Source organism: Mustela erminea, chromosome 13 (assembly GCF_009829155.1).
Source record: "Mustela erminea isolate mMusErm1 chromosome 13, mMusErm1.Pri, whole genome shotgun sequence".
NCBI classification, from domain to species: domain Eukaryota; kingdom Metazoa; phylum Chordata; class Mammalia; order Carnivora; family Mustelidae; genus Mustela; species Mustela erminea.
In genome coordinates this window covers 43,273,727-43,289,458 of record NC_045626.1, presented here as the reverse complement: position 1 = coordinate 43,289,458, position 15,732 = coordinate 43,273,727, and the positions used below count along the sequence as shown (strand labels likewise).

General features: G+C 40.2%; 1 protein-coding gene across 1 annotated transcript in view; it reads right to left on the bottom strand.

The window, feature by feature from the left end:
* Nucleotides 1-1,132: 1,132 nt before the first annotated feature.
* The window catches only part of CDH2 (cadherin 2), a 211,525-nt gene continuing 196,925 nt past the window's right edge, over nt 1,133-15,732 (bottom strand). The window contains exons 15-16 of the mRNA XM_032309845.1: nt 13,108-13,272; nt 1,133-2,545 (exon numbers count right to left, since the gene is read on the bottom strand). Of these exons, the coding sequence (XP_032165736.1) occupies nt 2,339-2,545; nt 13,108-13,272 (372 nt within the window). The 3' untranslated portion in view covers nt 1,133-2,338. The remainder of the gene's footprint in view (nt 2,546-13,107; nt 13,273-15,732) is intronic.

Here is a 15,732-nt window from a genome sequence, read left to right as displayed (position 1 = left end):
GGGTGTATAGTGGCACAGCAGCACAGACTAAGAATCCATTTTTAAAAAGACTATGCCAATTAGCAAATTTGGTAAGTTTCATTACAGAAATTCCCAGAGGCAACCTCTGGCATTTAATGATTAGAAAAGTAACAAGAAAGTATTGCTTACAGAGTGAATCAATAGAAAAGTGAATTTCCCTAATATAAAATAATCTTTATGTTAAGCAAAAAGACATAGAGCTAATTAGAAGAGGTATACTGTATAAATGTTTTTTTAACTGAACAGTACAATCCAGTGTGATAATCATCACGAAGCAAATAGAAAACAGTGAAATGTTCTTCAAGTCTCTTAAAGTTCACTTCTGAATCATAGTAGGATCCATTCATAATTTTACAACATGTAGTAGGTTCATTTCCCTTTTTTGTTCTCTGTGACTCTCTAGATAGGCCTAACACTGTTCTGTATACTCAAAATTTGCTAAGACAGTCCATCTGACGCACACACACATACACACACAAAGGTAACTATATGAGGTGATGGATATGTTAATTAACTTGACTGTGGAAATCATTTCATAACGTCCCCATATATCAAATCATCATGGTGTGGTTCTTAAATATATGCACTTTTATTTATCAAGTATATCTCAATGAAGCCAGAAAGAAAGAGTCAATGAACACAAGTACCAGAGTAGGGTTCACTACGAGCAGAAAATGGCTTCAGTGAATTACCTGAGATACTAGGTCTTTCAGAGCCAGTCCTCTACCTTTTCACCAAGCTTTTCCTAACGTGGGTGCTCGAATGGGAAAGGCCCGTTAGAGTCGCTGTAGCCACGAGCTTGAGTGGAAAGGAATGAAAGCCTAAGTGATACGAAGAATTATACAAAGTTCTCTGAAGTTACAAACGTCCTTTGTATACCAACAACAGCACAGTCTCTTCTGGATGTTTTTCTTCTGTGCTGGTAAGATCCGCGGTGAGTCTCTCTGTCACGCCCTGGCCACGGCTGCCACGCTAAGGGTTTCAGTTTTGAGTGGCCCAAGAACAAATGCATACTTTGGTGAAACTGTTGTTCTCAACAAAACTCCAATACCTCGGATTTTCGCAAAATTTATAGCAGCTCAAGTAGAAAAGAAAAAGTTCAAACCAGTCACCAGATCCAAAATTAGCATTTTATTCAGAACGCTGGGGTCAGAGGTGTATCATTTATATTCTGGTACACAATACAGAGGCAAAGCTGCTGTCAGAAGTCTCTCCAGTTTAAAAGCTTGTTTTTTTATTCATTTTTTTTTTTAAAAAACACAGACTTAGTAGTGCCTCCAGTGTCAGGCCACCCCTTTCTCTCTTTCCTTCCTTTTTTTTTTTTTTTTTTTTTTTGGTACAAATTATGTAAAACATTTGTGCTAAGAACTTTTCTCCCTCCCCAAACAAAAAAGAAAATAAAAAATAAAAAAAAATTAAAAAATTAAAAATTGAGTATTCTAACTACAGCTCAACAATCGAATCAAATGTCACTTTGTTTTGTAAATACTTTATCCATAACGAAAGATATAAACATGCAAAAAACCTGAATCCATAGTCCAAATAATACATACACATGTTCTGAAGTTTCTGCACTTCTCCATAGACTATGCCAATAAAACATTATGTACACATACCATTTTTACAGTGAAGTGGAAAAAATACAGTAAATAAAAAAAGTGTACATGGATTAAGACCAAAATGTATCTAACATTCTAGTTTATGAAAAAATTCAATTTTGCTACAAATTGGTGATATGAAAACTCCCTTTATTTGCAACCAGCTGCGTAAGTTTTAAGATTTTAGTGAAAAAAGAAAACTAAAGTCTAAAACTAGAAGTCATGTACATTTTCCAATCTCATGGTCTCATCCCCCAAGATAATAAAATCGCTCCATGAGTTTTTGCTTTTTGTTTGTTTACTTCTGTGTTTTAATAAAAGCAAATGCAATGTAACAAAAGCGTATTGAAGCCTATCATGGTTTAACTTCCTGCTCCCACCACAAAATATTTTGTCTTTTACTTATCGTTTCAGAAATCAGTACCATTAAAGCCTTAAACATAAAACTAATTCCAATCTGAAAAAGGTACAAAAAGGCACATAAAATCCCAGTGCTTCTGTACTGTAAAATTCAAGTGTAACTGAGCTCAGTGTTTTTCCAAACAGTATTGGATCACTGATATTCCCTCTGAGCCCAAACTGGTTTGCAGCCTATGCCAAAGCCTCCAGCAAGCACTGTGCTAGTAGACTACAAAGTTAAAGCCTAGCTTCTGAATGCTTTTTGGGAATATCAGTTGAAATCGTTTGTCCGTGTCCGAAAACCACGTTCACCCTGAAGTTCAGTCGTCGCCTCCGCCGTACATGTCAGCGAGTTTCTTGAAGCGCGGCCCCCAGTCGTTCAGATAGTCATAGTCCTGCTCGCCACCACTGCTGGAAGAATGAAGGGAGCTCAAGGACCCAGCAGTGGAGCCGCTGCCTTCATAGTCAAAGACGAGGAGGGAGTCATACGGCGGAGCTGTGGGATCATTGTCAGCAGCTTTAAGGCCCTACAGTTGGGAAAGACAAAGAAAGAATGTACAGAGGGTTAGAATGTGCAAGCCAGGGGCGCCTGGGTGGCTCAGTGGGTTAGGCCACTGCCTTCGGCTCAGGTCATGATCTCAGGGTCCTGGGATTGAGTCCTGCGTCGGGTTCTCTGCTCGGCAGGGAGCCTGCTTCCCTTCCTCTCTCTCTGCCTGCCTCTCTACCTACTTGTGATCTCTCTCTGTCAAATAAATAAATAAAATCTTTAAAAAAAAAAAAAAAAAAGAATGTGCAAGCCACCAGCAGATCCCAGGGGTCTAGCAACCCCTGTCTTGGGGTCTTGCAGATCCCGGGGGATGAAACACTTGTTTGTAAGTCTCCACCTGCAAAAATTTTCAACCTGCAGAAATTGGGGTTATCACTACGTTTAAAAGTTGGGCAAAAACGAACGTACGCCCTTCCTCTGCAGGAAAGAACTGAGGAAGTCTAGCTTGGGGAGGCTGAGACGTACTGTGGGAGAATGTCCTCGACAGGTGGCAGAAAGGAATGGCCAACTGCTTGAGGCTCAGAAGGAAGGATCTCAAACTCTGGTAATGCGTCTCTATCACAGTGCACTTGAATGAGTTATTACTGCTGGAATAAGCTACATGAGATCATGCAGAGGGCTGTGAAATCAGGTCATACGCGACGCTAATCCGGAGTCAGAGTTAACGGTTTCTGACGAACAAGAATTACACATGCAAGGCCAAGGCAGAGATAGACAAATGGGGGCCATGTGGTCCTTGCCCCTTGACAAGCTTGTAATCTAGCATAAAGGGCATTACTGTAGTATCACGTGAAATAAATGATAAAGAAGTAATAAAACTACAATGTAGAGGCAAAAATAAGAATGCTAAAAATAAATAAATAAATGAATAAATAAAAGAGGAAGAAAAAAACCCCAGACTACCACTGAGAGCTAGGAGTTCAAGGAGGACGTGGTATATATGGCCTAAATGTGGAAGGAAAAAAGAAGGAAAATCAAAGAAAAGTGAAGGAAAATGGAAAACTGGCCAGATGTGATTACAATGCAAGGAAAGTTACTTGTTAAGTCATTTATGTTCTTCATTAAACATAAAACGTTACATTCATTGATAAACTGCGATCAGGTCTTATTTTTTAAGAATGGAGTGACTGACTTCTAGTTCCCATAGGCCCTATGGAAGTCATTATCTAATGTCTGTATGTAGAATAAATACGGGGGCCGGGGGACTTGATAATTTAAACTAAAGACTGTTAAAAAACTAAGAAGCAACGAAATTATTATCTATATATTTAACTCTTGCAAAAACATGCTTTTTAATATGTGATTCATGTATCCACAGCCAATTCATGATTACACTTTATAGAATCTTAAAGGTTTAATAAATTTAATAAATTTGATAAAGGTTTATTAAAGGTTTAATAAAAGGCCCTTTTGGTGTTTTCTCTAATTTTCCCCCACTTCTAGTACTCCAAGATATACCATCATCTGCTTTTTACTCTGCTTTTTTAAATGCTAATGGGTTATGGTAGCCTCCCTTATTGTCCTATATTCAACGCTTCCAATCTACATGTATTTGATGAGTATGTGTATGTGGGACTTTTTAATCTGTATGTGTTCACCTAGTTATTCTTCTGAGTTGATAGAGGAAGAAGAGAACAAAAGAGCATGAGAATTAAGGTAAGACTAGCATGTATACCGGTTAGTGGTGAAGAGATCAGACTTTTCACCCACTAAAGGCTGGGGTCACCTCAGCTCTACACAGTATCTCTGTGGGATTTCAGCTAAGTTCTACAGGCTTCGTTTCCTCATCTGCAGTTATAATAACAATAATAAGATTATTATGAAGACTAAATAGAATAAAGGCACCATGGGCTCATCACAGTACCCGCTCTGTTGGGACTCAACGAAGATTAGTCTAAAAAAAAAACTTTTAAGTTTAGAGAAAAATTTTTTGCCTTGGAACCTGAGAAAAGAAAAATGTGAAGACATACTATTTTAAGAAACAAAATGGCAGCTGCTTGACTTCCATCAAAAATGAAAGAAAAGTACACACTCCCAGTTTTCCCATTCCAAAGTCTCTCTTACCAACCATCCTAACCATTTAATTAAACACCACTTTCCCTCATATCTGGTTGGACTATGTATAACTCAGAAAAGCCAGTGTAGAATAACATAAAGCACATCTTCAGCAAACTACTTCAATGTATAAAACATAAATAATTTTAGAAAGGACTTCATTTATCATATTTATAGAATAAGCTACCAGGCAATTTTGCTAAGGCTGAAAATCACAAACTACAATTTCTCAGAAGTCCTCATTCCTTTCTGTGGTAGACCCTGTTACTGTCCTCAATGATTCACTATCCTTTCCTTGTAGGTGGGTCCCGTGCCCACACTACCACAAGTGCCTCCCTGGAGCCAGAGTTTACTTCCCAAACCCACTGTCAGGCTTGGCTACAGGCTGGCTTTGGCCAAAACAACGTCAGCAGCAATGAAGAGGAAACTCTGTAAGACCTCCATCTGATGGGTTTCCACCAGTTCCTTCTTGCCCACTCTCCCAGGAGACTAGATTGCCCTAGCTGGGAGCTTTCCTCCTGCCTGGATCCTGAAACAGAAGACACAAGAGGACCCAGCCCTTGCCAACCCCACAGGGAGCACAGAGTTCAGGCAAGAAGTAAACCTTTGTTATTGTAAGCCACAATACGTGGGAGTTGTCAGTTACTGCAGCCTTAGTTGGTAAAAATCAAACAAAACCCCTTCGTTTGTGTTTATTTATCCAACTCAAGATATAATTATTGAATATGTATATTACCATGTACCCTGCTTAGTGGTGGGGACACAGCTATTAAGAAGAGAGATCCAACTCCTGTTCTCACGGAGTTTATATTCAAAGGTGAGCATGTGCCCTTTTCCCTTTTCCCAACAAAATCTAGCAACTGCAAACGTAAGCGATAGGTGATTCTTTTAGTTCAGCATGGGTTAACTTGGGGCCCTCGAAGAGCCAGACCCCAAAAGATCTGAGGGGAGATCAAAAAAACAAAGAAAATCCTGATGAGGAGAATAGGTTTCTGAAGACAAATGCAGGTTTTCTGGGCCTTCAGAAAGAGCATTCATGAAGATGAAACCTTCGAAAGCTGAAATGGCAGAATGCAAAGAAGCAATTACCATTCGTTATAGGACATTTTTTGAGCATTCCCAGTCCCCAAAAAGAATGCCTCTGAGGCTTTTCTGGTGCCTTAGAACACATGTTGCTAACAGATGCCCACGATAAATGGAGATGAAGCAGAGATGCTCAGAGCCACAGTTCAAAGCCAAGCAGCTGGCTGCGAGGGGCGGGGGGTAGTTCTGGGGAAGGAGCCCGGCGGGGCGCTCTCGCTGCCTGGGGTAGCACACTGCCTTTCTAACAGCTCCCTGCAAAACAAATGCTGTGCATTATTTTTCACTTTCCACCTTTTTTCATAAAAGCAAACTCTTCTTTGGATTTCCTTGGTGAAAGCAAGCACAGATGTAGGTCTTCCACAGAAGTGAAGCGGCAGAAGGCGGACGGACAGATGTTTGAAAAGCGGCGTGGACCAGCATTCATCGGTTTCCGTCATGACCTTCAGTAAAACTGCTTTCTAATGTGCAGAACAGAGACGCGGCGGATCAACGTCACCATGTTCAGGTCATTTGCTTTTATCATGACTCAAAATTTAAATAGAAATACAGGGGCTGTGCCCAGTCGTTATGGTGTCGGCACCAAACTGGAAATATGAAAAGGTTACGACTAAGATTATAAGTCCTAAAGAGTCAGTGGCAGGGCGTCAAGTGTTGTATGGATTCAGTGGAGAGGAAGCAATGGCCTGTGTTTACTAAGACTTAGGGACGAATGCGGGACGCTGTCTGGTCTTCACTGGTGTATGGAAGGACCAGAGCCTCTTCATCGCATGTCTATGCCCCCTGATTCAGCTCCTTAATATAAGCACAACACTGCTGAAAATCTAGTCCCCTCCTCACTACGGAGATTCTGAAATATTTTCATTTCTTCTAAATTTCTTTTAGCTCCTGTCCTTGTTTTTTTGGATCAACCTGGTCATTTTTTGTTTCCTCCTTCCTCCTTTCCTCCCACTACCTTCCTACCTTCCCTCCACACTGTCTCAGGTCTTAAGTACTTAATTACAAAAGATAAAAAGAAAAAAAAAAATCCCTGGACTTTTCAAGAACTCTTAGGTAAGCCATCTTGCTAGGCTGAAAGTTAAGTATCCTAAGCCTCCTCCACTTGGAATAGCACTGATTTTTATCTGAGAATGAATTACGACTCTTCTGGATGAGGTATTCTATAAATTCTGAGTCCTGTTTTGGTAATTCTAAAAAGATCCTAGTTAGGTTTGGAGAGACTGAAAATGACAGGTACACAGGCAGAGTGAACGTGCTGGAGAAATCCGGTGGGCCACGTACCCATCTGGTCCTCCCTTATGCGATTCCTTTATTCTTAGGTGTGGACACCATTTCACATAAAGGGTAATGAACTATTGTCAGCTCTGCCAACTATCTGCATGGGTTTCTCTTCTCCACCTGGTTTGACTAAATCTGGCAGAGTAGGTGCCTATTTCACCTTTCCTGGAGGGGCAGATCTTGAACTCTGGATAAATCTGAACTGTTTTCTATAGTTTGAGGTGTCTCTGTAGAATGAAAGAGCCCGTGGCTCCGGCTGAATTCTTGCTGAGCTTGTATTTATAGACTTCTGATCCTATGCTTTATGGATGGAGATATGCTTTTATGGGAGCTATAAAAACCCACATTTTTCAGTGAGGGAACACATGAGGGATATAAGAGGAAAGAGGTCCTATTGATTCTCTTACATCCTGCCTTCTGTTAGCTCAATGCCACCTGCCTTAGTTCGGGCCCTTTTTATATCCTGCCTGGACCACAGCAAAAGCCTCTCTAACTGGTCTCCCGGCCACCAGTACTTGTCCTGCTTCTTTCCTACAATCTACTAGTTTCTCTCTCAGACGTTATTTGAAGTCGCTCCCCCAAGTAAAACTCCGATTGCTCTCCATCCCCTACTGCAGTGTTTCCTGCATAAGGAAGGGGTTCCACGGTGGGTGGGCAACAAGATTTTTACTGGTGCGTGAGCACTTTACAACAATCACCTCTATTTAAAAAAGGAAACTAAAAATTGATTAAAAGTTTAAGTGAATACTAGAAGAGGTATGTGGATATGGGGAAAACAAGCAAACACACAAACAACGAACTAGAAGGCGTTACTCAAATGCTGGAGGTCTGGGTAACCTGTAGGCTCAAGTTAAAACTCTTTAGCAGATCATGCAGTGAACCTGGAGTGTTCATGCACGTTTTCCATCTCAGCCATTCTCAACTTCAGCAGCCACAACTAAATTATTTACCAAAATTCCAAATCTAAAGATGTCATGTTTTTGTGCACCCTATGTTATTTGTATATTCATTTTCTGCAAGCTGAAATATGATTTTCTTTATTTGAAACTTCCTCACTCATAATTTTCACTTGGTTTACATCCATCCATCCATCCATCATCATTTAAAGCCCATTAAGATGTCACTTTCACTGCATGGATTATTTCCCCCCGTCATGACTGGGGGTCATTCCCAAGGTCCCCTTTACTTTCATTGCCATGTTTTGGTTACACTAGATCGTGACACCCTTTTCTGCAAAGCATGTGGATATTCATTTCATATCTTACTGTCTACCCCAGTGCCTGACATCCAGCAGGCATCCTAGAGGGTCGTTTGGTACTGCTGTCCCGGACTTAGGCTCTCACCTCATCACCTTGCTCATCTCCATAGACACTCCTTTCAGAAGAAGCTAGGATTTAGATTTCAAATGCATGTGGACATAAAATAAAAGTATGCTAGGTTTACATTACAGTGGAATTCTGTAACTTAATGCCAACATTACTATGTCCTTTCTGAGAATTTCAGTTTATCTAAAGCAAATTTTTTGGAGGGAGATTTTGTTTTATTTATAACTGGAGAACAGTAACTTGTCCTTTAACTAATAAAACACTGATAATAATTAAGAGATTTTACTATGTGATGGGCACTATACCAAACACTTTGTGTGGAGTATCTTATTCGGTCCTTACAGAAATCTTAAAAGAGGATTTATTATTATCCTCATTTTATATATATATATGAAAGCTGGAAATCAAAGAAGCTAAATACAAGGCCCTTGACTTTGTACAGGGTAACAGAGCTGTTAGGTGAAGCAGCTGGCTTTGAACTCAAACAAACGCCCGACTGCTCTAAGAAGTGGACAGAGACATGTTAAAGAGGACAAATAAATTTAATACTGGAAAAAAGGCAAAAGTTCTATGCTTTAGTAGTTTCGTGCAAGTTATTTAAGAAGCACTTTCTGTAAGTTTTTAAATATCAATCAAAAGTTGGTCTTTTAACAGAAATATGTCCTTGGTTTTTGTATTTTTGAGATAAAGAAATATATAGGATTAGTAAAGTTATTGGAGGTATGTTAATATCTACTGTCAGGCTGAGATTAAATGAATTTGTTTCAACTTTTCACCTTCTGAAGGTCATATTTAAAAACCTCAAAATAGAATGAAACTTGGCAGTTGAAATTTAAAAATGTGTGATTTGTTTTACTCTATCTATCATACTAGAAACATAGTATATTTTTGATAGTCAAGGCAATATTAATTGATTATTTAAATAAACAAACTAGAAAATGTTCTCATGAGCTTACTTACTCCGCACATTAGAAAAACACTCCATTTATAATCCCACCATACTATTCTTCCTTTGAAATATTTGGTACTGTGCTAAATCAAATAACACCTGGGGATAAAGAAATTTGTTTGCATTTTACATGTAGTTATAAAATATGCTTGAATTGTTTCTAGGTGTCCTCAACTTTTAAAACTTGCCATGAATGTATTTTTATCTGTCAGTTATAGAAAGATAATGAATATGTCTTCATGGGTGTGTTAAGTGGAACTATCTACATGGTATACCTGATGTTACCTGTCTTAGGCCTTTTGATGGTTTCATCCCCCTGAATTTTCCCACAGACCTGACCACCTCATTCCTAAACTCTCATTGTAGTTTATTCTGTGACACCTTCACCTCTGTAGACCTTCTTCCTACGTCTAAATGTATGGCATTTCTAGTGTGAATGTTTGGTCTTCTAACTCGTCCACATTTCTCCATCTTATAATCCCATTCAGAGTCATGGATTCTGTAGTTATTTGGAGAAACATTTCCAAATGTGATCCAGTGCATTCATGTACTCATCAAACCAATGTGTCCCACACTGCCCCCAGGGACATGTGCACCCCTTCCCCTGGAGGCAGAAGCAGACCCTGAGATAGGAATCATGAAGGAAGATGAGTCCTGGATATGATAGGATGTCACCGGATGGCCTACCCCAAACTCTGTGTGCCTGACCTTCTCTGAGTTGATAAATACTTAATGAAGGAACTAACATCTAGAAAAAGAGGGAAGGACACTCTATGCAGAGAGGACAGCATGGGAACAGGTACGGATATGGAATTACGAGCTGAGCCTGGGAGGCAGAAGTAGAGTCCCTGTCCTTAGCCTGTAAGATGCAGGTTTGGGGCGGGGAGGGCGCTGAGATGAAACTGTAGAGCTAAGGAAGGATTACACCCAATGGTGTCTGGCAAAGGAAGGCGTCGGATACTAGAATGTTTGCCTGGTATAAAGACTATGCTTGCAGCAAAGTAGGGAGTAAGCACAAAGAGAATCCAGGTCTAATTTATTTTCTTTCTACATATTACTAGTACAAATATGTACACACAGGAGATGTTCAATAGTTATTTGTTCAATGAATGACCCTAAACCAAGCTCAAGATCATTTCAAATGAGCCTTTTTTAGCCAAGGCAGACAATCCTCAAATTATGAACTGACTGCATTCTAGAAGTTAATTTGCAAGTCAGTCGTTTGGCACCAAGTTTTTCATAGAAGTACTGAAACATGTTCATTATGGTCTCGAGTTACTTTTTAGGCTGTGTATGTTTTAGGTTGAGCACTGTTCTAGGAAGAGGAAATTACAAATGGAAATTGTGACTGGAACTCTTTCTACTGTGCCATTTGAGGGGCTGCGTAGCTAAATTTAACTGAATCTTATTAACTAATCTTCTCTACCTACTGAAGAAAATCCAGTTCCTGTAAAAAAGGTAAATGAATACATACATAGACACAACCACAAAACACGCACTACAACACAACTTAGAACAATCAATATCCTATTTTCTGAAGTTTAGTCAGCTCTAGTAGGGTAAAGGCCCAGACAAAAATCCCAATCAACTGCACATCAGGTGGTACTCATCACTTAACGCCCTATACACCTGCCACAGCATGTGGATCCCTTAACACAACAAAACCTAAGAGCGAGGCAACACACTGGGTTTGGAGGTTACTCAAAAGATGAACAAGATAAAGCCCCCACCCTGGAAAGCAGGCACAGGCTCACGCAGGAGAGAGAAATGTTGACAGTTACACCTCCGTGGCTGGGCTTATCATGCAGGAAGTGTCTTGTTAACTCTTCCCAGAGGGATCAAAGAGGGCCTCACAGAGAATGGGGTGTTTGAGGTGAATCTGAAGGCTAAGGGGGTGTTTTATTGATGGTAAGAAGGTAAGGGCTTTGCAGAAGTTACATTATAGTCAAAATTGGGATGATCTGAGGAACTGCAAATAGTTCAACGGGGCTGCAGCCCTGGAAGGAAATGTCATGGGGGAAGAGGGCAGGAGTCAGATTGGAACAATAGTCTTATACATGACACCTAGCGCTTGACTTCTTGTCACTGAGAAAAGAACAGTGCTGTGGTTGGAATGGAATCCCACAGAATACTGACACTTCGGGGAGGCAGGAACACTCCGGTAAGTATTTGTTGAATGACACTGAAGCTAAAATGCTTGCTCTAAGAAAGCCCAGTTCCTGCACCTCCATTCAAAAGATTCACTGTATCTCAAACCCCACAACCACAGGGCTGACACAACGATTTTTCGTGACAACAAATGCTAAATTAGAAGTAAAATCATCAGTGGTGCCTGGGTGGCTCAGTGGGTTAAAGCCTCTGCCTTTGGCTCGGGTCATGATCTCAGGGTCCTGGGATCGAGCCCCGCATCAGGCTCTCTGCCCAGCAGGGAGCCTGCTCCCCTTCCTCTCTCTCTGCCCGCCTCTCTACCTACTTGTGATCTCTGCCTGTCAAATAAATAAATAAAATCTTTAAAAAAAAAAAAAAAGAAGTAAAATCATCAGGCATTCTTAACTATTCAAAAAAGATCTATGTAGTCATAGATATAAAATTCCTTGCAAATCCCCTAACCAAGTCTCTATACAAATAAGTGGAAAAGTCAGGGCATATTTTTATAGATAAAGAAGTTATTGGGACTCTGTGGGTTCACCTTCCATCTGTTTTCAAACCGTGACTAAAACAAATTAACCTATTACCTGTTTAACAGAGGTGAACGCATTATGTTCAGAAAGCAGTGTGCATTTCAAAAATAGACAGTAATGAAGAGTTGTAAAGGGAGAGAAATACTCCAAGCTTGTTTCAAAACTTTTTTTTAACAAACGATAACTGCATCTGAAAACCTAAAGTAGTCTGATTGTGTATATATAATATAGGACTACAAGGAAGTCTGGGAAATAAGAGTGTTATCAGCACATGACAGAAGGCTATACATGACCGAAGTATTCCACCTTGTAATACTCTGAGACCTATTCTGATCTTAGAGATACTCAGTAGCAAGACATGGCCAGAGAATAGGAGTCCCACCACAGACTCGCAATTGACATCAATAGGTATCAACAGGTATTGCTCTCTTATACTTAACACGAAACATTCAGAAGGAGAATTGCAGTAGAACTATGGACACGATCAAAAGAAGCAGCATAAATCATTTTACTTCAAAACTTAAGTATTAAATGTAGCAGAACTCATGGTCAGTAATGAAATAAAAGAATGCCCATAATAATTTTGACAGTGGGAATCATATCTGTTATATTCAACAGAGAATTAGCTGCCTCTTGGAGAAGCTCTTAAAACTCCTCAACTAGACAAGTATTTAAATCACTTACATAATATTTAATTTAGCTCCTCTTCCTACTAATCTCATTTGATGGAACTCTAGTCATTGGGTAGGCACTGAATTCTCAACATTTGTGGGATCCAAAGGGTACAGTGTGAGGAAAATGAAAATGAACTATTATTACATTCATCAGTGCTAATAAATGAAATTAGAATACAGTATAACAGTGTTAGTCTATTTATTACTTGTAATCTAGGGGAAAAAGCCTTTTGGAGATAGTGTGACTAATACTGATATGTATATGAATGTCATTTACAAATACAGAATATTAATTGACAGATATGCTTTTCTGGCCCATCAAACCAATTATATCTTTCTGTTATTGAAGCCACATTTGCTTTAACACGAAGGGAAGATCAAGAAAATCAAGTGTGCTTTAACAAACCACATAGCTGTATGCTAAGCAATCTAGTCTACATATAGCTAACTGTTAGCATAAAATAAACACCCTTATAAAGAAAGTGAGCTTATCTCTGCACCTCATTAATGAAGTCTCCAATGTCTCCAGGGTGTGGGGCTGCAGATCGGACTGGGTACTGGGGCTCGGCGTGGATGGGTCTCTCATCCAATCGTCGGATTCCTACAGGCTTGATGGCATCAGGTTCCACGGTATCAGGCTGCTGGAGCTGGCTCAAGTCATAATCCTGCAAAAGACAAAATCAAAAACCCATGGTAGATGGGCATAAAGATGGAAAATTACAACCTTTGTTTTTAAACACATACCCAGAATGCATAGAAATGAGTGAAATTTAACATAATGGAAAAGTTGCCACCATGAGTTTTTCGTGTTATGATTAAATATTTCTTTCACACAGCTCTTTCTTCTGTGCTTTTCATTCCTGCAGTCTGTGCTCCATCTGCTTTCCTATGTTTCTCATCAGTTTCCAATGGAAAACAGCAGTGAGATAAGGCCCCACTCTAAAATGACTAAAAACTGCCTAGAAGATAGAACGGTACCATAGCAGCCAAGCTACTAACTTAATGTGGGGTTCGAGACCCACTACCCTAACTTAGAACACCTTCACATATTAGGTATTTCAAGTTGAAAGAATAATTAAAACAAACAAACAAAAAAAAACAACAACAAAAAACCAAAATCAACAGCAACAAACAGCAAGTAGGAAGGTCACTCTAACTCCCCTCACCCTTGCCCTTCTTCCTTGAAACAGGTCATAAAAGCTCCCACCTGAAAGGTCCCCTTCCTGTACCGGGAGGCGGAAGGAAGACACTCTTTTCATCAGAGACAGAGACTTTGGGGCCAAGGAATCTGTACCAATAAACCTAGTTAGACTAACCTTTATTTCCCTAATTACTTCTTCACCATTTACTAGCCCTCACCCAAACCTTTGGTCCGTCAATTCTCAGAAATGTGTTGTTTCTCTGTCTAAAAGGTATAAAAGCTTCCCGCTCTGCACACTTTGGGTCTTCATTCTCTTGCAAGGCTCCCACGAACATATTTAGAAGTTTAATGTGTATGCTTTTCTCTGTTCATCCATCTTTGCTAGTTTAATTTTCAGACCCTGAGAGGGTCGAGGAAGCCTTTTTTCTTTCCTACAATGTCTTTAACATTAAAATTAGAAAAAAAAAATGATGCTGATGTGTTTTCCTTAAAGAAAGGCATTAGTTCACCGAGGTTTCAAAACCAATCTCCACTCGTCCTTCCTTTCAGCGGTCTAGAGTTGGCGAATTATGACAGTGAGCTTCATGGAACCCATTTCCTATTTTTCTCAAAGAATGACTTTTACTTTTGTAAAAGGTTATCTAAAGCAACACTAACAACAAAGGAGAATATACCACAGAAACTATACGTGGCCTACAAAGACTTATATCAAGCCTTCTACAGAAAAAGTTTGCTGATCTCTGGTCCCATGGTGTGAGGTGAGGGGGAGTAGATTCTCTTCCAGGGCAGCGCTCTGGGAATGTTCCAGAAAACCAGCCTGCCCACTTTCAGAAAGACAGAACACTCATGAAGAAGGATGCTCTGAGCCCCCCAGTTTGGGCCCTCAGAACTATTTTTGGCTTTAACATCAGCCAGTGAGACAGGAATAAAGAAACGGACTATAATGTGGAAATGCATCAGTATTTTGGGTTTGGGCAAATACTTTGTAGTTTTCAAGCTCCTAAATTCTGATGATAGAAGATTCTCCAATTTAATGTGGGCATTTACAGAGAGTGCAGACTTTCTGGGACTCTTCATAGTTCAGACTTCATCTTTTTGTCTAAAACCAGCTTGGCACCATCTGAAATATCTCTACAGTGGTTTTGATTTATTCAACACTTGAATACTCAGCCCGTACTGGCACTAGCCTTACATGTGTTCCCTCACATCATCCTCTGATCACCAATGATCCGTCGTCAGCTTTATCATCCCCACATAAGAGTTGAGATGGAATCTCAAATAACCCAAGTAACTACGTTCTTGGTCCCAAATCTACTAAGACTCAGAGATAGGGCCCAACTGACGCATGTGAGCCTTACTTCAAAGCCTCGCTCTTTGACAGTCACCTAGGAGAGTGAGTCAACTCCAAGCTCTGAGGCCAGAGTTAAAAAGTAACAGATTAGGGACTCCTGGGTGGCTCAGTTAGTTAAGCTGCTGCCTTTGGCTCAGGTCATGATCCCAGTCTCCTGGGATCCAGTCCCGCATCAGTCTCCCTGCTTGGGAGCTTGCTTCTCTCTCTGCCTCTGCCTGCCACTCTGCCTGCTTGTGTGTGTGCTTTTTCTCTCTCTCTCTCTGACAAATAAATAAATAAATAAATCTTAAACACACACACACACACACACACACACACACACACACACACACACACACAAAAGGTAACAGATTAGATAGATTGAATATGGAGGGCCAGGAGAGCTGAGACACTCTCCTCCTGACTCCCGTCCTGGAAACAACTCCTTACCAAGAGATTCAGCTAACCTAACCACTGAAGGCACCGAGGAAAAGCTCTTCCTCTCAGAGGATGTATAAGGGGCTACGGGGCATGAGGAGACAGGTATGCAGGGCAGGACAGGCCATGTAAACTTTGTATATTGCAAAGTACAAAATGCTCAAGGAGAAAACCTGTGTGAGGTTTGAAACTTGAACAATCTACGTGTGTGAGAGA